The sequence below is a fragment of the Pongo abelii genome, chromosome 11 (genome assembly GCF_028885655.2).
Source record: "Pongo abelii isolate AG06213 chromosome 11, NHGRI_mPonAbe1-v2.0_pri, whole genome shotgun sequence".
NCBI lineage: Eukaryota > Metazoa > Chordata > Mammalia > Primates > Hominidae > Pongo > Pongo abelii.
The window spans coordinates 113,336,795-113,358,755 of NC_071996.2; the positions used below are offsets into that span (position 1 = coordinate 113,336,795).

The window sequence follows — 21,961 nt, forward strand, 5'->3', positions numbered from 1 at the left end:
TTACCTGGCTTCACTCATTTAATACAACCCTAAGCTGGGCACTGTCTTTACAGATGAGAAAACCGAAGTAAGAAGTGACTTGCCAGGTCACCCAGCTAGTATCTGGCAGAGCCACGGTTCCTCCAGCTCAAAAGAGCTCTAGGAGAAATACGAGGGAGAAAGGTTTTTAATTGTTGTTTTAAAGGGCCAGCATAGGCGCTGGAGAGGAAAGAAACGCATATGCAAAGGGTGGAGAAACAAAAAGTGATGTGAAGTCAAGAGCCGAGGAGAGGGAACTGCAGGGGAAGCAAAGTGAAAAGAGGTTAAGAAACGCCTTGAGTACTGCGAGGACTTTAAGGTCCAAACAGCACAAGAAGCAAAGTCAAAATGTGGAGGAGGAGGCCCACGTGCCCCGCCCCGCCCCAGGCGGACGGCTGACAGCGCCCCACCCCAGGAGGAGGCGGGACTTCCTTACCGCGGAGTCGCTGCTTCCGGTAGAATCCGGAAGCCTGTACGGCGAAGGGGCGGGGCCAAAACTGCGCGCCCAATCGGGGTGACGCTCTAGTCTTGCCGGGGACTCGGGTAACTTGCTCTAGGGAGCCAGCGGTATGGCGTCGGGCTGCAAGATTGGCCCGTCCATCCTCAACAGCGACCTGGCCAATTTAGGGGCCGAGTGCCTCCGGATGCTAGACTCTGGGGCCGATTATCTGCACCTGGATGTAATGGACGGGTAACTCTTCCGGGCTCCAGTCGGGCTTGCCGCGCGGCGGGGCGGATCAGCGCAGCTTTATTGAGTGCTTGTTGGATGTACCGCGTCCCTGTACCACCGAGCGCCTCACTCTGAACGCGATGCTAGAAGGGGTGTGGGGTAGGAGCCCTGGAGGCTCTAGCAGGAGCAGAACCGACGCGGCATCCTGGGTTGCGGCCGGGTCCCAAACCTCAGTTCCTCCCCTCCCCCCACGTAACGTGTGGTCTTCCATCACTTAGGACCCGGAAGCGACCTAAATCTTTAGGACGTTTCTTCACTTTCAGCTAGAGAAACTGAGGCCCAAGGGGAGAAGCATGACTTGCCCAAGCTCATATAGCTAGTTAGTGGCAAAGCTGGGGAGACAGACTTCTCTAACGATTTAAGTTGGCACCTGCAGTGAGGTTCCCGAGTTCTGCCACTTGCTGGGTTACCTTGGACAAGCCACTAACCTCATTGAGCTTCAGTTTCATAATTTGAAAAATTGAACTACTAATAGAACCTACCGCTTAGGCATCTTGGAAGATGAAATGAGCGAGTACATGTGAAGTTTACAGTGCCTGGCGTATATTAAGTTCTCTATAATTGTTAGTTACATCATTATTAAAATTCTGATTTTCCTGTCTATTTTCTCTTCAGGCACCCTGCTCTTCAGGGAGGTCAGTTTTTTGTAAGTAATTTTTAAGCACTGTAGTTACAGCACATCGTATTGTTTGGAATCAGGATATTAGTTTCTGAAGTTGGTTATAGAATGAGGAAACAACCCCAGAGAAAGTAATAAGACTCCCTCAAGATTACAGAAGATTGTGACAGACTTGCAACTTGGCTCTTCCTGGGTTTGCCAAGTAGTTCTCTGAGCCCCACTGTTAACTGACTGTAAAGATCATAAATACCGTTATCTTGAGTGGGGATGGAAAAATAAATTTATTTTAAATAGGTAAAAACCCTGTGTTCCCTCATTCAATTTGCAAATTGGTGTTATTTTCAAAAGGTGATGATTTCCTTTTCTTTTTAATGTTAGTCTGACTTTGAAGAGTTTTATCTTCCATTGCTCTAGGTGGTTAAATGTATTGTTTCTCTTTTGCATTTTACGCAGTTACCTTAGGAGTCCACCCAACTGATAATGACAAAACTTTGACCATAGAGTACTAAAAATAATAGGCCAAATGTGTAAAAAGTTTAGTAAATATTACCTCTCACAAAGGTTGGCTTTTAATTGGCCATTATATGTAATTATACTTATATACTTTATTTTTGACATCTTTGCTTGAAAGCCCTAAATTGTCACAGGTAATAATACCCTGAGTGTCTACCTCAAAGATAAGTAGCTGCATTTTTGTGCCTGAGAAAATACCTAGAGGGTCACAGGATGGAACAGCTATATGTATATTTGTGAGTCTGTTTGAGCAATTTGGTTTTAATTAAACTATGTTTGAGTAAGTTAATGGTTGGGGAAAGTAATTGTTTCCATTCACCAGTCAGGATTATTGATGATAACCATAGTAGCAATGTTTATGAGCACTTGACTGTTTCTATTCTGGCGTTTTTTTGTGAATTAACTCAAACAACCGTTTGAAATTGGTGTTGTTATTACCACCAGCATTTGACAGCGAGGAACTGGGCACAGAGAGGTTAAGTCATCTGCCAGTGGTCTCATAACTAGAAAATGGTGGAGCCAGGGTTGGAAGCAATGCAACAGCTTGTGTTGTCTCAAATGAAATGCTTTCTGTGGTTCCTAGGCTTACAGGGAATGACTAAGACATTCTTTGGCCTCAAAAAAGCAACTAATAATTTGTATATTTATTTTTGTTAACTGTATACTTATTTTTGTTAACTTATTTCGTGTCTCTCCTGCTAACCTATAAGCTTCCTGAAAGCCAAGTTTATCTTCTTTTTGCTTACCTGTATATTCTTTGCTGGAAAAACACCATAAGGAGCTTAGTTATTGTTGGCTGAATGAATGAATGGCTTAATCATAATAGGAGAAGTCTCTCAGAAGTCACTTTTGTCCCCTTGCAGCTCTATGACAGACTGAGCTCAATAAGATAAAGTATTTACCGTGGATCAGAGTTTTGGGAACAAAAAAATAAAAAGATAAAGTATTTGTTTTTTATTGATTCCTCTTCCCCTTTGCCAGGAGATACTTTGGTTTGGAAAAACTGAATTCTGCATATACAATTTTAAAATTATTTCCCTTTTAATCTTCTCTATTTTCTGAGTTAAGAGCTGTTTCTATTCCCCTTTTGCAAAGCAGGAAACCAGTGTAGGGAGATTCAGTTTCTTCCCTGATGTCTCACCAGATTCAGCAGAGGCTGGCAGAGCTGGTGCCAGTGCCCCTACGTGATGTGCTGTGGTGTCTACTAGGCTAGGGCTATGAAAGTGGGCTGTGGACTCCCTTTCGAAATGTGGCCAGCCACAGTGTCCCTTCCCTCCCAGGACTGCCTTCGTGTTTTTTTTTTTTCCTGGCCCCTTTCAAAAATCTCATCCAACATTACACTTTGGATGTGCTTGTTGTTTTCTAGTCTCCTCTCCACTAAGACCTCCAATTTCTCCCCTGATTACAACTGAATTTCTTCATTTAGAAAGTCAGAAACCAGTTTGGGGAATACTGTGGAAGGTGGAGCACTAGCATGATTGGATATGTGAAACAAAGGACAAGTGGATTCTGTGGGGAAAAAAAACCCTAGAAAACACATAAATGCATCATGACAGGACAGTGACTAGAATGTGTTCATCCTAACCATGGGAACAGAGCAAAGAATTAATTTCTAAATTAGCTACCAGGATTTAAAACTGGGACGCTTTCACATTAATACTGCATTTCTGACTTTTGGGGGGAAAAAAAAAAAAAACCAATTCAAAGACTTGCTGGCACTGGGCTCTCAGTCTTACCAGGTGACATGCGCTGGAGCTGACAGGGGCAGCCTCACCTTTAGTCATTCGGGACGTACTTCATTTGGCCCCTTTCCCTAACTGCTCTGTTTTGCTCTTTGATGTTATCTAACTCTCAGCAGCATTTGAGTTCGTGATTCCTGATTCACAGGAAGATTGTGTTCTAGTTACAGTCCTGTACCTTTTATAGCGACTCTAATCCTCCTCTTACCATCTTTGCCTTGTTGGGAGATAGGGCAAATGGCTTGATCTGTCTGCAGTAGATTGTGTTAGAATTACATAAGTAAAGTTTAGGAGTGATGATGGAACATGAGAGGGAAGATTGTATCCTTGTATTACAAAAAATTATAGTGTAATTCCAGTAAGTCCCTGGGAGAAAGGGATACCTTTTTATTGTATTTTATTTCTTTCACACTTAACTCCAGAAAATAACTTAAAGGAAAAAGAGGCAAAATAAGATAATGATGAAGCAGACTTTTTAATGAAGTTTCTCTCTGTTAAAGTGAAATAATTAAGTGTTGTCCAAGCTGGTCTGTTAACTCGCTCTGGCATTTGTTCAAAATTCAGATTCCTGGTCCTCTTTGGAGTCAATAGGCTGAGGTAGAGACTGTCAATACATTAGAACTGCTCTCATGGTTACTGTTTGGCAAATTTGGGACACCCTGACTTCGTGCTTAGGATTGTAGCCCTTTTTTGTTATGGCTTAGCGTAGCCTTTGGGTTTTTTTTGAGATAACTGATGCATTTTTGTTCTTCCAATATACTTCGTGAACCTAGTGCATTGAATTGATTTTCAAAAGCACAAATTAAGCCACATAACTTTGGGGTTAGTACTTTTATACATTTTGTTTAGATTTTCCCAAAAAAGTAAAAGTGTATTTTTTTTGGTTCTCGTATTTACTCAGGAGGTGGTTATTATACTTTTATTTTCATAATAAATGAAACCTACTGTGAAGACAACGAAACTATTTCCCAGACTACACAGCAAATTAAAAGAACAGTATGTGAAATTCAAATCTTTAATTCCAGAATTGTAAAACATTCAATAGGCTTTACTGCCTGCTTCTGTGACCCTTATTTCAAGTTTTAAGTAAACACATGCATCTTATCCACAGCCCTGACAATCATTGCTCAGGCAAATGTTAGAATTACTTTTTTAATGATAGAAATTAAACCTCCAAAGACCAGGGTGTTATTGAGTGAAAGTGTCTGTACCCATCCACCTTACGTGTCCCTCTCAGATGTGTCCTGAATCCTTACCTCTCTCTCTTGAATCTCTTCTCCACTAGACTTTTTCCCCGTTTGTTTCGTTAGTTGTCATTATAGGGACAGATGAGCATAGTAGTTAAGAGTCTGGACTTTGTAGCCATAGTGCCTATGTTTAATTCCTGCCTTCAGCACTTACTGGTTGTGTGACCTTGGGCCTCTGTTCCTCATCTGTAAAATACAGTTAATAAAAGTACCTGCCTCATAGGGTTGTTGTGAGGTTTTAATGATTTAATATATAGGAAGTCTTTAGAACTGCGTGTGGCCCACATATAAGTTTGGTTTTTATTAGCACTCATTCTACCTGTCATCTAACTGTGAGACCTTAAACATAGTTTGTATTTTAACTCCCCTCCCACACACCTAAGATCCAATCAGTTTTGCCTGTCTTGTCATTCTTAGTGTTCCTTGCCACTTACCAAGTGGCAATTGCAATTACCTACCCTCTTGTAATTTATTTCCCATCCTATCTTATTTATTAATATTTCTCGCTTTAAGATCTTGCTTCATATTTACAGCAGGACAAAAGTCCAGACATTGAGCTTGGCATTTGACACCTTTAATGTGATACTGCCAACCTCCCATCTTTTTTTTTACACTAGCCAAAGTTGATCAATACCACTCTCTACGTCTTTGACTGTAACTTGCTTATTTCTGCTTTTGCTTCATTTTCAGCCTTTGTTTCTTTTCCCATCTTTATAAATCCTATTTTGTAAATCTCATGAACTTCTTTCTTAATGTTCTCTAATACTTGTTCTTATTTTATGTATGTTTTATCTATAATCACATGTTATCTGCCTGTTATTGTATAGCTTTTCTTGTAATCCTCATATAGGATAATACCTGCTGCTTTAACAAAGCCCAGATTTCAGTAGCTTAGCATTCTGGCTTCTCATTCATGTAAGAGTTCAGTGTGAGTGTTCTTCCATTCTGTAAGGGCTTTGTTGGCAGAAGGGTAAAGTGGAATAGGAAAGGAATTCTCCTTAACCTTCTGAGCTCTGCAGTGACTCACATTACTTGCACTCACAGTCTGGTGGTGAGAGTTAGTCACATGAGCCACTTGGATGTAAAGGAAACTGGGAACTGGGATGTAAAGTCACATGGGCCACTTGAATGTAAAGGGAACTGGGAATGAAAAGGTTTGACTGAGTTGACATCCCACAACAACTATATGATAGCAGTAGGGTTGTGAATTCTTGTGAGTCATTCGTTAGCTGTCAGTCTCTGTCATAGGAACTGTAGCATATTTCCTTTACAAAACAGTATTCTGAAGCACCTAGTATGGTACTTGGATATAGGAGATTTTTTTTTTTTTTTTTTTTGAGGCAGAGTCTTGCTCTGTTGCCCAGGCTGGAGTGCAGTGGCGTGATCTCGGCTCACTGCAGTCTCCACCTCCTGGGTACAAGCGATTTTCCTGCCTCAGCCTCTTGAGTATCTGGGATTACAGATGCATGCCACCACGCCCAGTTAATTTTTGTATTTTTAGTAGAGATGGAGTTTCACCATGTTGGCCAGGCTGGTCTTGAACACCTGCCCTTGTGATCCGCCCACCTCGTTCTCCCAAAGTGCTGGGATTACATTTGTGAGCCACCATGCCCGGCCCCGGTTTTGTTAAAGATTTAAGTGAACTAGTGATAGAACAAAAAGATTAACTGGAGTAGGGTAAAGGATAAGTACTGTGGGTCTGGTAGACTTGATTTGTTTTTGTTTTTGTTTTTGAGATAAGTCTCGCTTTGTTGCCCAGGCTGGAATACAGTGGCACAATCTTGGCTCACTGCACCCTCCACCTCCCAGATTCAAACGATTCTCCTGCCTCAGCCTGCCTAGTAGCTGGGATTACAGGTGCATGCCACCACTCCCAGCTAATTTTTGTATTTTTAGTAGAGACAGGGTTTCACTATGTTCGCCAGGCTGGTCTTGAACTCCTGACCTCAAGTGATCTGCCCGCCTCAGCCTCCCAAAGTATTGGGGTTACAGGCGTGAGCCACTGTGCCTGGCTGGTAGACTTAATTTGAATCCACTTCCACAAATTATTAACTGAGTTACTTAAGGATTTTATTTATCTTGTGCTCTTCAAAGGGGATAATAATAGCATCTACTTTATAAGGCTGTCGTGAAGATGAAATGAAGTAAATTACAATGCTTGGCATGTAGTAAACCCTCAGTGAAAGGTGGTCATTACTAATAAACACATCACATTTCTTTATTAGTCATCTTTATGAAAGTTTAAAGAAACTGTCATTTAGTGCCTGTGATAGAAGTGATTAGAAGTAGCCACAGGCCTCCTGAGATAGATTAGGATTCAGGAGATCAATATTAGAGTCCAGAACTTACTAACTAGTGTGTGACTTGGGCAAGTCATAAAGCCTGAGGGTTTCTGATTTTATCATCTCTCCATTTCTACTTGTCATGGGTCGTGAATTACAGAGTCAAATCATTATGAAAATATATGTGACATGATTTGTTGAAATGTCAAGGAGACATTGCCTAGTAAAACCAAAATGACCCAGTATTTTTAGTATTATTTAATACTGATGATTAAGTATTAAATTGAAAAACATTGCAGACAGTCCCCTCAACCTGTGTCAGAATTCATATTGAGAGAGAGATACAGAAACTGAATTGAAAACATTTTCAGAGTAGATTTTGTTTGTCTTGTAGGCATTTTGTTCCCAACATCACCTTTGGTCACCCTGTGGTAGAAAGCCTTCGAAAGCAGCTAGGCCAGGACCCTTTCTTTGGTAAGTGGGTGTTACGCCATCTGAAGCTGGATGTGTTGCTCAAGTAAAGGAAAACTGGATGGTTGATTTTTTTTAACTTCCAAGTTCATCTGGCACCCTTTCCCCAACTTCCGTATCCTGGGTCTTCATTGGCCTGACTCGGTAACAAGCGGTAACAAGCCAAACATCTTCCTGCCTCTGGGCCTTGGCTAATCTGCATGGAAAGGTAGTAGTTTGGCTGGCTGCCTCATCTTTGGGCCTCAAGTCGTTCGTCATTTCCTCAGAGAGGCCTTTTTGAGCGCCCTCTCCCAAATTAACCTTTATCCAATTATCTTATCACCTGTTGATTTTCCTCTGAGAACTTCCTTTGATCTGCGATTACTTTTATTAGACTATAAACTCTCTGAGGGCAGGGATTGAATCCAGTTTGTTTACTATGGTTTTCCTAAAGCTAAGCATAGACATGATCAGGGCTCAGTGTAATTGTTAAGTGAATTTATGAATCAGTTGATTTATGGTCCAGAAGCCATTTATTTTATGCAAATTGGAGCTTTTTACAAGTGGTGCCTAAATATTCACTCCAATGTCATAGTACAATGTAAATTAAGATTTTTAAGATTACTTAGTGGCCTACAAGTGATTTATATTAAGTTAACAGTGTCTCACCTGCCAGATCTCTTAAACATGAGAAATTTTACATGTTTTTATAAATAGTGTTATTTATTTTTTTCTTTTTTTAAAAATAGAGACTGAGTTTCGCCGTGTTGCCCAGGCTAGTCTCAAACTCCTGGGCTCAAGCAATCTACCTGCCTTGGCCTCCCAAAATGCTAGGATTACAGGCTTGAGCCACCAGCCTAGCCATAAATAGTTTTTTTTAATGTAACTTACAATTTAGTAGAACTTAGATTCTTTTTAATCAGCATATCGTTGACCAGTTTTATGAAGGACTCTGTGCTGTTCACTATGGTAGTCATAAGCCACATGTAGCTATTAAAATTAAATAAACTTAAGTTCATGACCAGAATGGCCAACATGGTGAAACCCCGTCTCTACTAAAAATTCAAAAATTAATCGGGCATGGTGGCACATGCCTATAATCCCAGCTACTCAGGAGGCTGAGGCATGAGAATCACTTGAACCTGGGAGGTGGAGATTGTAGTGCGCTGAGATCGTTCACTGCACTCCGGCCTGAGTGACAGTGTGAGACTCCATGTCAAAAAAAAAAAATTTTTTTTTAATTAAATAACATAAACTTAAAAATTCAGTTTCTTATTCACGTTAATCACATTGCAAGTCTTCAGTAGTCACATATTGTACAGTGCAGCTATGGGACATTTCCAATATCACAGAAAATTCTGTTGGATATAGTCTCCAGCCTCTGTGTAGGATCCATCTACTTTGAGTTCACCAAAGAAAATGTACATTATTACCTCATTTATGTGGCATGAGGAAACAATGTTGCACCAATATGTTCACCATTTTGAAATTTCCATATAATGGGATATAGTCCTCTGATTATCTAAACTTTTTTTTAAGCCATGATTAGCTTATATAGCAGATACCATGACTTTTCCCATTAATTACGGTTGTTCTCATGACCATGAGAGGTGGATGAAATAAATAGCACTGTTTTCTCCCACTGTACAATCAATGGCCAGAATCCTCGCTTCTGGCTTGCTTGTGTGAATTTTTTTAATGCTTGCTTTTTTTCCCCTTTTCGCTCCCTTTTATTTAGGCTCCCATTGTCACACCATACTATTGTCTATATCCCTTCCTGTCAGTGCCTTTCCTTTTAGCAATCCTGTGTTGCTGCCACCACACACAATCTGCTTTTTCTTCTTGTTTTCATTTGTTGATAAACTTGCTAATTAATCTTTCTAGAATTTGGTCTAAAAGATAAATGAACTCCATTCACTTTAATGTTTGGTTTTTGTGACCCTTGTTTTTTGGTTTTTCGCTTTTTGTTGTTGTTGTTGCTTTAAGAGACAGACTCCGTCTATTACCCAGGCAGGAGTACAGTGGTACAATCATAGCTCACTGCATCCTTGAACTCCTGGGCTCAAGCAATCCTCCCGCCACAGCTATAGCTAAGACTACAGGTGTGTGCCACCACACCCGGCTTTTTTTTTTTTTTTTTTTTTTACTTTTTGTAGAGATGGGATCTCTCTGTATTGCCCAGGCTAATTAATCTTGAACGCTTGGGCTCAAGCCATCTTCCTGCTTTGGCTTCCCAAAGTGTTGTGATTGTAGGTGTAAGTCACTGAGCCCGACTACCTTTGTTTTTTATATTAAGAAACATTTGTTTAATTCTTGGATTTTGGTTGTTGGATAGTTGATGCATGAATGTATTCTAGGACCTAGATTACATGTTGTGTTGTATATGTAACGCTAACATTCTTAACTGTTCAGTTTTCATATTGAGTAGAAATAAACGTTTAAGAAATACAGTGATGGGAAAAGTCTGTTCCTGTTATTGTCTAAATCAGTGATCCTCAAGTATGTTGTATAAGGACCCACACGAATCCTTGAGACCCTTTCAGGTCATCTATGAGAGTATATCAAAACTATTTTCATAATCCTAGGAAATTATTTGCCATTATTTCTACTGATGGTACAAAAACATTGATGAGTTAGTTTGCTGGTGCCTTAACCAGCTCAAGGCAGGGACTGTATCAGGAGTTATTATATTCTTCATCATCATGCATTTGCAATAAATATCCTTGATGAAGCAGTACAAATTAATAAATCTTGGTCCTTTAATACATGCCTTTTTAATATTTTGTGTGGCAAAGTAGGAAGTGCATATAAAGCGCTTGTGCTGCATTGCTGCATACTGGAACATAATGGTTTTCTCAAGGAAAACCACTTGCACCATAGAGGTATGATGTGAGCTAGCTGCTTTCCTCCGGAACACTATGTTTATTTGAAAGAACAACTGACAGATCAACTGTGGTTTTTCAGACCTGGCTATTTTAATGACATTTAAAAAATATTAACTAAATGAGGCTGTCTCTTCAAGGAAAGATACCTTGTCAGTTTTTGTTCCCAAAATTAGAATTTTGAAAAACTTGTGTATCTTACCACTCTGGGTTTGATAGCGTCCCAACAGTTAACAGACTTTTCTGATGAGATCTGTAGTTATTTTAACAAATGTGATTTTGGGGTACTATGGAATGAAATCTGTCACTGTTTCTAAGATGTGTGTAACTCAGCAAATCAGTACTTAAAAGACCCATTCAAAATACAAGACAAACACTGGGTTTTAATGTAACAAAGAATGAAAAGCTCATTGATAGGGTTTACAGAGTGCACACTGTACCTAACCTTTGTAAGATTACCACTCAGCACATTTAAGATAGGCTAGGCTAAGCTATGATGTTTGGTGTGTTAGGTATATTAAATGCAGTTAGACATAACAGTATTTTCAATTTAGGATGAGTTAATTGGGATGTAACCCCATTGTAAGTTATAGAACATCTGTATTACAACAGATTGGATACAGAACAGATGTGAGAATATAGGTGTCTTCTGTTAAGCCAGACACTGAAGACTTGCAAAAATGTACAACAAACAATACCACTCTTAATTAATAGGTAATAGAGTTATCCTTTTTTTTTTTTTTTTTTTTTTTGAGACAGTCTTGCTCTGTCACCCAGGCTAGAGTGCAGTGGTGGCCTTCATACCTCACTGAAGCCTCAGTCTTCCTGGGCTCCAGCAGTCCTCCCACCTCACCCCTCCCCTCCAGTCCAGCTGGGACTGCAGGGGCACACTACCATGCCTAGCTAATTATTCTGTTGTTGTTGAGAAGGAGTCTTACTACGTTGCCCAGGATGGTCTCAAACTGGGCTCAAGCCATCCTCCCTCCTCAGCCTCCTAAGATTATAGGTGTGAGCCACCATACCCGCCAAAAATTACATGCTTTAGAATGTCTTAGTTTGAATTTCTCATATATTAAATATCTATAAATATAATCCATATCAACAGGAGTTTCTTGGGGTCTTTAATAATTTTTAAGAGTGTGAACTCCTGGGCTCAAGCAGTCCACTTGCCTTGGCCTCCCAAAGTGCTAGGATTACAGGCTTGAGCCACCGCACCTAGCCATATATAGTGTTTTTTTAATGTAACTTAGAATTTAATAGAACTTAGATTGTTTTTAATCAGCATATTGTTGACCAATTTGATGAATAATAGATTATGATTATAATAGATGATAATAGAATTGCTGATCTAATGTTAACTATACACAGATTTGCTGAACCTTTGACTCCCTGAACACTATAGAACTTCTCCATTGAGGGTTGCTAGTGGTTACTGGATGCTAGAGGTTGAGTAAGGATGACATAGCTAGCAGTCTGGTAACTTAAGGAATGAATAGAGTAGGTTTTTTTTGTTTTTTGTTTTTTGTGTTTTTTTTTGAGATGGAGTCTCGCTGTGTCACCCAGGCTGGAGTGCAGTGGCGCGATCTCGGCTCACTGCAAGCTCCACCTCCTGGATTTAAGCTATTCTGCCTCAGCCTCTCGAGTAGCTGGGACTACAGGCGCCCGCCACCACGCCCAGCTAATTTTTTTGTATTTTTAGTAGAGATGGGGTTTCACCGTGTTAGCCGGGATGGTCTTGATCTTCTGACCTTGTGATCCACCCGCCTTGGCCTCCCAAAGTGCTGGGGTTACAGGTGTGAGCCACCATGCCCGGCCTGGAGTAGGTATTTTAAACCGGCTTGAATTTTCCTTGTTTATAATACAAAGAATAAGAAACACCAGATGTAATACATTTTTTTAAGAATAAAGTTTTACCTATTAAAATATGTTCTAATTTAGGCCGGGTGTGGTGGCCCATGCCTATAATCCCTGCACTTCGGGAAGCCAACGAGAGAGGATCACTTGTGGCCAGAAGTTCGAGACCAGCCTGGGAAACAGTGAGACCTCATCTCTATTTAAAAAAAAAAAAAAAAAAGTTCTCATACAATTACTTTTGCTGGATTAGAAATACAAACGTTAATCTTGACTTTATTAGTCAAGCTTTTTCTTTTTCTGACTTTTTTTTCAAGGCTTTATTGTATTTCATAATTGTTTTGAAATGTTAGAATTTTTTTCTTAAATATAGCTTGGCTGTTTCAGAAATGTGCTTCCTCTAGCAAAATAAAAAACTGAAAACCTCTCCTCACTATCATCTATCAAACACAGGATTCTTCACAGTGTTATTTCTTGGTTTAGCTTGTTTTAAGCTGCCCTCTCCTTCTTATGAAATGCTATTATGTTTTAAGTCAAGATCTTTAAGAAGGCCGTGCCCATTTTCACCTTACGTGTTTATATGAATCAAGCTTTAGAATTAGGATGAATATCAGGTTTCTTGCAGTCAACATGTCCTTCCCCCTAAATTTGTTCTTGCAGTCTTTTGCCTCTCAATTAATGGCAGTTCCGTTCTTCTAGTTGATAAGGCCAAAATCCTTGATGCCATCCTTATTTCCCTCTCATCTATCTACCCATGGAGGATCCTCTTATCCTCCACATCTCATCCATCCTCAGCTCTCTTTGCTCTTATTTAAGAACATATCCATCCTGAATTGCTGCCGTCATTTTTCACCTGAGTTATTGCTATCGTAGCTTCCTCAGTCGATAGTATCTTATCACTTCACTGTGGTGGTTTTCCCGGTGGCCTGCAGAATGCTGTAGGGTTTCTCCTCACCACATGCTTCCCTGACGTCTGACTGGTGTGTCTCCTTCCGCAGGCACACCAGCCATATTAACTGCCAACCTAGTGTGCATTTTACTTACTTATTTTGTTTATTGTTTGACTCTCCCATTAAGAATGTAATCCCTATGACAGGAGAGTTTCATGTTTTTGCTCTAACCCTAGGACGTAGAATAATTAATGGCGCAGCAATAGCTCAATAAATTGAAAGAATAAATGAAAAGGATCACTTAATTTTTCCTAGAGGAAACTAGTCTGCACAGATAATATGACATATTCTTTAAGTTTTTTAGAGTGGCATTTCCTGGACCTGGACCTAGATTTCCTGATTTTTAGATGTTAACTTTTTATATACAGCACTGTATGCTTTTTGTGGGAAAATAGTGTTTTTTTGTAAATGAATTTAAATAAATCCTTGTCTTCAAAATAAGAGGAAACTACCTATACTGAATTAGAACTATTTAAACAATGATTTGTGTGATGCCCAAAGAGTTCATATCAGAAGTGGCAAAAACTACATACAGGTTGGCTTCCAATAACATGAGCCAGGTATCTTTCAGTAATATTTTGAAGTGTCTTTTCTTTCTAGACATGCACATGATGGTGTCCAAGCCAGAACAGTGGGTAAAGCCAATGGCTGTAGCAGGAGCCAATCAGTACACCTTTCATCTCGAGGCTACTGAGAACCCAGGGGCTTTGATTAAAGACATTCGGGAGAATGGGATGAAGGTAAGAAATCAGTGATGAGAGTGTTTTGTAACATTCACTCTGAGTTGGGAAGATTTGCTGGAAACAGGAAATTTTCTTTTTTTTTTTTTTGAGACAGTCTTGCTCTGTCGCCCAGGCTGAAGTGCAGTGGCACAGTCAGGGCCTATTGCAGGTAAAGAATACCTTATTTAAGCAGCTGTTCTTCGGCTATAATGCCAGGACTTAACTTCTTTGTCAAATAGCATTTATATATTCCACTAAAGTTTTCTGAAAGCTACTGCTTGTTGGAAATACTTACATTTAATAGTCTTGTTAACTTTTAAAAAATAAGAACAGATATTTCTACTGGGCCTGCTATGCCACAATAATATAATACAGAAGTAATTGTAAATGTGATACAGCATATTTGTGTCTATTACAGGTTGGCCTTGCCATCAAACCAGGAACCTCAGTTGAGTATTTGGCACCATGGGCTAATCAAATAGATATGGCCTTGGTTATGACAGTGGAACCGGGGTTTGGAGGGCAGAAATTCATGGAAGATATGATGCCAAAGGTAAAAGAAGGTATTTGATTTTGGGGTGAGGCTTTTACTGTGTGTTCATTCAGTAAGCATTTATTGAAAGGCTTGTATATTTAGGCATAACCTGTTCTGAAGGTGAGGAGATGTCGGGATGCTTACAGATCATTCTAATACAGTATAATAAATGCTGTAATAGATTTCTGATTTGGAAATCAGAAAAGTATTACATCTTTATCTTGAAATTTTCTCTTTTTTTGAGACAAAGTCTTGCTCTGTCACCTGGGTTGGAATGCAGTGATGCAATTAGGGTTCATTGCAGCCTCGACCTCCTGGACTCAAGAGATCCTCCTGCCTCAGCTCCCTGAGTAGCTAGGACTACAGGTGCACACCACCATGCCCGGCTAATTCTTACACATTTTAATAGAGAGGAGGTCTCACTACGTACCCAGGCTGGTCTTGAACTCCTGGGCTTAAGCTATCCTCCCGCCTTGGTCTGCCAAAGTGCTGGGATTACAGGTGTCAGCCACCACGCCTGGCAGTCTTGAAATTTCCTTTTGAAACTATTATCTCTGTAACTTTTAGATCTCTTGGAAGTTGTCATTGACTATTGAGGATTTGTCTGTCTTGTTTCCATGACATACAGTCTCTGCAAAGACATTACAGATTGCTGTTTGCCAAATAGAACAAAGCTTGCTATTAAAAACCAAGTGTTCCCCAGTAATATGTTGTATTGGTATAGTTATTGTGTGAGACAATTGGAGTTTTAATTGCTAATATTGGCTGTTGGATTTTTTTGTTTGGTTGTCCCCCACCCCCACCAACATACCCACTTTAGGAGTTACTTATTTCCTCATGTATATATCTAGGTTCACTGGTTGAGGACCCAGTTCCCATCTTTGGATATAGAGGTCGATGGTGGAGTAGGTCCTGACACTGTCCATAAGTGTGCAGAGGTGAGATTGCTCTTCAACTATGACTAGACCAATTTCCCATCAAATATGTCTCCAGGACATTGTCTCACGGGCCAGCGATTCCCTCTGTGGTTCCTAAGTTGACTTTCTTTCTTGGAAAAGTATTTTTTGTTCACATGTACAACTAGGAAAATAAATAGCCATAAGTGGATATTCTTTTTTTTTTTTTTTTTTCTTTTTCTGAGACAGTCTCTCTTTGTGGCCCAGGTTGGAGTGCAGTGGCGTGATCTCTGCTCACTGCAATCTCTGCCTCCTGGGTTCAAGCAATTCTCCTGCCTCAGCCTCCTGAGTAGCTGGGATTACAGCTACCTGCCACCATGCCTGGCTAATTTTTTTTATTTTTAGTAGAGACAGGGTTTCACTATGTTGGCTAGGCTGGTCTCAAACTCCTGACCTCAAGTGATCTGCCTGCCTCGGCCTCCCAAAGTGTTGGAATTACAGATGTGAGCCACTGTGTCCGGCCCATTAAGTGGATATTCTAAAATCACATAAATTGTTAAAATTGTAAATCCTGGTTGTCTCAGGAAGGCTGAAGAAAGTTCTTTTTTAAAAAAGAATATGTTGAATTTCAGCCCTTTGGAAGATCATTAAGTTTCATGGCCTTGGAAGTGAGAAATTTTTCCAAAATATGGAATTAAAAGATACCTCCTTACCAAGGGGGGAAAAAGTAGATAAATCTAATTGACCTAATTATTACATTATTCTTTAGAACCTATATATTACTTAGTTGTTCCTTGTAAGAACTTGCTAGAACCATTTTTGATGAAAATTTAGGCCTGATACCTCTTTGGGTATCTGTATAGAAGTAAAAACTTTTTTTTACTTTTTTTTTTTTTTTTTCAGATAGCTAGTCTAGCATAGTCAGGCTCCTGAGGATGCCAGCCCTTCTGGTAGCACTGCAAGTGATTAAAGCTCACATGACCTGCTTTTCTTCCACAGTGTGGTGTATCTACTTCCAGGTTCTTGTATAACTGCCACACTTTTCTGCTTGATATATACCTATGAAAAGCTTGACGGTAGTAAATACTTATGCAGGAGGGGCTGGCCAGATGATGAGTGAGCTCATATCCTTTTGACCGCTTGTGGAATTGCTTTGTACTAAACTGTGCTTTGCCAGTATACTATTCCTGCTTTTATGCCAGAGGTAGCAAATTTTTTGTGTGAAAAATCAGACCTTGGCGTTGACCTTAAACAGCAGGATATGAAGAACTCCCACAAGCTTAGCGTTCCAATAATGGAACACTAGGCATAAATGGGTTAACTGAAGAGAATATTTGCAGTGTTAACCCTATAAAACTCACCTTTATAATTTCTGTGAGGAATATTGTTAGAAATGCTGTCATACATAAAGTGACACTATCTGTCTGGAAAAATTTTCCTCAACCTGTGGTTCTCCCACTTCTCCCTCTTTGTTCTAGCAATGAATCACAAAACAGATTGGGTTTCCATCCTTGAATCAAATCCTAGGAAGCTCAGAGTTAAATTTAGACCCAATTTTTTAGCTTTTCTTTTTCAATTTCTTTGCTTCCATATTTAAATGTATCTTAAAAACTTTTTTAAAGCCACTTCAAAACCATTCTGAAATGCAATGGAGTATAAAGAGACATTCTATTTTTTGACACAAAAACGAGAACTCACTTAATTTTGCCATAGTTTATAGAGAATTTTACATTTTTAGCAATAATTGTCCTTTCACACTCACAAATTCATATAAATATAATTCAAAGAATGAAAGTGTTTTTTTTAGTAACTATAGAGGCATTGGTGCATATTGGGAAAATCCTTAGTGGACTTGAGGAGTAAAGGCTTTTAAACCTTATATAAAGAGTCGCAAAGATACCGTGTAGATTATTAAGAGCTGGTTTACCAGAAAGGTCAATGATTTCTTAGACACAGTTAAAAATAGTCTCACATCCTCATCTGTGAACATTTTAAATTTTTCTTATTGAACTAGATTGCTTAAGTCTGCTTAATCTCAAAGTGGCTCTCATATGATTGAAATGTTGACAGATGCAAGGGTAGACACTCTAGTCCAGGAATTCTGTTTCAGGTTTTTCTACATTTTCCTTTGAGGCATAACCTAACTGTTTACTTCTTCCAGGCAGGAGCTAACATGATTGTGTCTGGCAGTGCTATTATGAGGAGTGAAGACCCCAGATCTGTGATCAACCTATTAAGAAATGTTTGCTCAGAAGCTGCTCAGAAACGTTCTCTTGATCGATGAAACCATAAGGAGCCCAGTGTTTCTGTTCATGAAATCTCCCTTTTACTGGAAAACAGGAATATTGACTACCAAATCATAATGCAATTGAAGCCGTACTGCTTTTTTGAGCAGTTATTCATTCCAGTGATTAAAACTGATTGTGCAGAATATTCTAAGAGGTCAGAAATTGGTGTGTATAACTACATTTTTAGTGATGCAATTTAATGATTAGTGAGTAAGATACTGTTTTTATTGAGAGATTTGATTTTTATAAAGAGTAAAAATACGGCTGCTTTAAGGTTACAAACAGAAAAGTGTCTTAATGTCTAAGGAGGCCATATTAGCTACACTACAAAAACAAATTTTGTCTGTACTTCTGAAAAGAATTTTGTTGTTTCTCAGCTGTTTTCCAAAAGCAAAGGAAGTCTTTATGGTTTTTTTCTGTTTCATGTTATTTGTGATTTGTCTGTAAGTTTGGGTGGGGTGGCATACCATATTCTTGGTTCTTAAAATCTATCACTTTTCACCTTACACTTGATGTGTAAAAACTACAAAAACAATGTGTGAAACCCAGGGGTTCTAAAATACAAGCATAGATTTTATCAGGGTGTTTTGTCAAAGCAGGTTATTCAGTGATTCCTCCCCACCATTCTTAAGAATGTTAAATAATGCTGTTGTATAAGCTCTGAGTAGAAAGGAAAAAGTGAAACGTCTGTTTGGAAGTAATACTGGGTTGAATTCTGACTGCCCCTTTCTAGCTGGACCTTTAACAAATCACCCAATCTTTCGTGTGTTTCTCTGAAGTCATTTATACATTAAATGTAATTATAACAACTGTGGGGTTCTGTTGAGAATTAAGAGGTAACACTATATATGTAAAGTTTCCGGTACTAGTCCCAGAATTTAGAATATGCTCAATACAAAGTAGCATTGTATAAGTTTATATTTTTGTGAGTTATAAAGTACTTTGATATATTCTCATTAAATCTGTAAATCACCTCTATAAGTAAGTGGTAATAATAAAGCAGATATTTTTGTCCCCATTTAAAAAATGAAGAAATTACTGCTCGATAGGGCGGTACCTGGAAAGGATCTGGGAGGTGGTAGAATTTCTGGTCTGTACTTTTACAAATGGAGCCCTTGGGAGGTGGGTTAGGTAAAAGAAGCTTTTTACTTAACATTGTCTTATTTCCAGTCTAATTTTACACTGTAGCAGAACCAGATGGCTGAGAATATTCTGGAACTATGGATCTTGACCCCAAGGATATATTATTTTATTCCAAGAAAGATCAGGTAGGCAAAAAGATGACAGGATGCAGAGTCAATCCATAAACTAAATATTTATAACTGTTCTGAATTATACAGAGTCTAAAAATATGTGTCAGCTACTTCATTCCTGTAAATACTCTTGCTGTGTTATAAATATGGCAAGAAATAATCAGGACCAATATCAGACTTCTTGAGGCTACTATAAGTTTTGAGAAATAAGGTTCAAAAAATAAGAATGCTAACACTTAAGCACAGACTAGAGCTTGCTTGGGTTTCTTCCTGCATTACAAGGTAAAAATTTGTTAATGTTTGTTTTTATTCAGCTTGGGAAAGCTTTGTGCCATGAATAGGTCGCATTTAGTAACAAGCAACACAAGGCATATAGAAATAACTTTAATTAAAAAACTTACATAGAAGATTATAATATCAGACGTGACAAAGATTTGAGTTTATTTGCCTGGACAACTCGGGTTTGTCTGGCTTTTGTTTTCTTTTTCTTTAAAAATAAATGTACAGTAAAACTACAAGCAAAAGTTTGTCAGTACTGAATTTGAATTTTTTACCCCTTAAAAGGACTAGTATAATTTCCAGTCTCTAACAAAAAACTTAGCGTCAAATCTCACAGATAAGGCCAAATGGCCAATATTTTCAGTTATGTGGGTAGTACAACATGAGTAACCTTTTTTACATGACAAAAAGTGATTTATATAAATTGTCCTCAACTTTCACATAGAAAAAAATGGTTTAATAGCTTCAAAAGGAATTTTCTTTCATGTATACTCTTCAGTATCCAATATTGAAGCTTTGTTCTTTGAAAAATTTTAATTTCCAATCTAGGATGCAAGCAAGAATATATGTTTATTTGAATAGAGTAAGCTATGGCAAAGAATGACCAAATTAGCTAGAAATAGAAATCAGCCAGAATTAACTAATTTCTAATTTCTTGCTAATCTAGAAATACAATCATCTTTTTTTTTTTTTTTTTTTCTTCAAATTTTATACTGATCGGACTCTACTGTTTGTGGCTCATTTTAAATTGGTGTCTTCTCTTCATGAGACACATTAATTGGTAAAACTCAAATTAGAAGTTTTCAAAGATGTGATAGTATTAAAGTGCACCAATATTTAACTCAAATTCGATTGCTTTATTTTGTTAGGAGTAAACAGAAAGTAGCCTGTGTTTAGTCCCAAAGATAGCAGTGATTTTGAATAAAGGAGTTTTGTGTTGCCTGGTATATGAATTTCTGTAAATAACTTCTACTGTTGGTTAAACATGTTAAAAAACAACAACAACAACAACAAAAAACTTCCGTCTCTATATTCAAGACGTTCAGATGTCTTTTATTAGTGGAAACCTGTGTTTTATCTGTTCTGCAGCTTACATTTCATAGGGTAGTTCATACATGCATTTCCAAGGGGAGTGGGTCATTGCCAGTGTTTTAAAAACTACATAGGGGTGTGTGTGTGTGTATGTTTATTTTATACACACATATTTGTATATTCTAATATATTACTAAGGCAATTTTAATGAATTACCATGTATATAAAAAAAAAGCTGTCACTTGGCACACAGGTTTGTATGTATGTATACATATATGTATGTATGTATGTATGTATGGTATGGTGTGGGTACATAGTCTTAAAAATTACCCAGTAATGTGATTTGACATAAAGTTGCAGCAATTAATATCTTGGTGTTTGTAAGTTGCATGATAAACACAAATGACTACCACTTGTCTGTAGATGAAAATCTGGTTACCCTTGTGGTTCCAGAAGAAAAAACAGACTTATCTTGCCTGTTTCATAAACAGCATAAAAGATTAATACATGCAGAACATGCTCTTATTCTGGAGGGGATGGGGGATCCAGAACAGGCTTTATTTCCTCCCATCTTTCCTACATTTACATAGTTTTCTTAACCTGTTCCCTGTCACCTATTTTTTTTAACATTAGTAAGTCCTAGACCAAAGGTTTTGTATTCTTCCATTCCATCTGACTGCTTTTTTGGATGGTGGCCATTCTCTGGTACACTGGTACCGAAGATTTCACCATGGAAAGCTGTGCTTGACCTTTCAACCTGATCCTTTTTTTCATCTTGACATAATGCTGCCATGTCTTCACCCTTCAGTGGAAAAGCCCGTCGTTCCCACCACAAAGACTGAAAGGGGAAAAATTTTCAGTTAAGTTTCAACTAACTTGTTTTGTTTAAATTTATCTAACAAGTAATCTGTACATGTCTATATTGTAATAATTGTTCTGTTCTTTAGCACATAAATGTACAATTTTTCATTTCAACTTAAATAGCAACTCAAAATGGAATATACTGAGAATTGTTGAGTGACTTTTGGGATTTATTTCTTTACTTTGCCTCTGCCAAGAAGACGAAATGCTGCCCTAGGCAGTGGTCTTCATTTCTGACCTAAGAGTACTTTGGGGAAGTGTTCTTAGGTTTGATATACTTCTACAATATCTTCATTTTCATTATTAAAGGTACCTATTAACTTTTTCTTTACTGAGCTTTCTGCAACTTGCCTATTAATTCTATAATCTCCATTCCATTCTAGATCTGGTTCTTTTTCAGTATCTATTTAGGAAGAAAGGTGTAAGAACTTTATGGATGCAGTGTTAGAAAGCAGTCCCTTTAAGGTAGGAACTGGGTCTGTGGTGAGTCATGTAAAAATCTTAAGATAAGAGGAGAAAGAAATAGCAGCTAACTTTGGCCATGTAGCAGGTGCTGTTCTTCATTAATCAGGTTTGTTTTGTAATGAAACTTTGATAGTACTTCTACTCTCTAATAGATAAATAAGTACTTGGAAGTTCATATTGACTTGTTATACAAGGTGATTATAGTTAGTAGTGGACACAAAATGCTGGAATACAGATCTTCTATTCCTTACTTATTGAATTTGTTATGTAATGATGTAATAAACTTAATTTTTTTCAAGTAGTTTCTACAAACAAGTAGTTAAAAAGCAAGGAATGGGAAGTTTAATCA

The 21,961-nt window shown here is 38.3% G+C and overlaps 2 protein-coding genes across 10 annotated transcripts in view; one reads left to right on the forward strand and one right to left on the reverse strand.

Annotated features, from left to right (window-relative positions):
- Positions 1–551: 551 nt before the first annotated feature.
- On the forward strand, positions 552–21,285 carry RPE (ribulose-5-phosphate-3-epimerase; the record flags this gene model as incomplete). Its single annotated transcript, NM_001133183.1, is given in 6 exon segments — positions 552–709; positions 7,543–7,622; positions 13,882–14,021; positions 14,422–14,556; positions 15,390–15,476; positions 17,596–21,285. Coding segments are annotated over 6 exon segments (687 nt in total). The 3' UTR covers positions 17,719–21,285.
- KANSL1L (KAT8 regulatory NSL complex subunit 1 like) overlaps positions 20,287–21,961 on the reverse strand; it is a 151,137-nt gene continuing 149,462 nt past the window's right edge. For all 9 annotated transcript variants that reach the window (XM_054549791.2, XM_054549792.2, XM_054549788.2 and 6 more), the window contains exon 15: positions 20,287–21,124. In XM_054549791.2, coding sequence (XP_054405766.1) covers positions 20,897–21,124 — 228 coding nt within the window. In that variant the 3' untranslated portion in view covers positions 20,287–20,896. The remainder of the gene's footprint in view (positions 21,125–21,961) is intronic.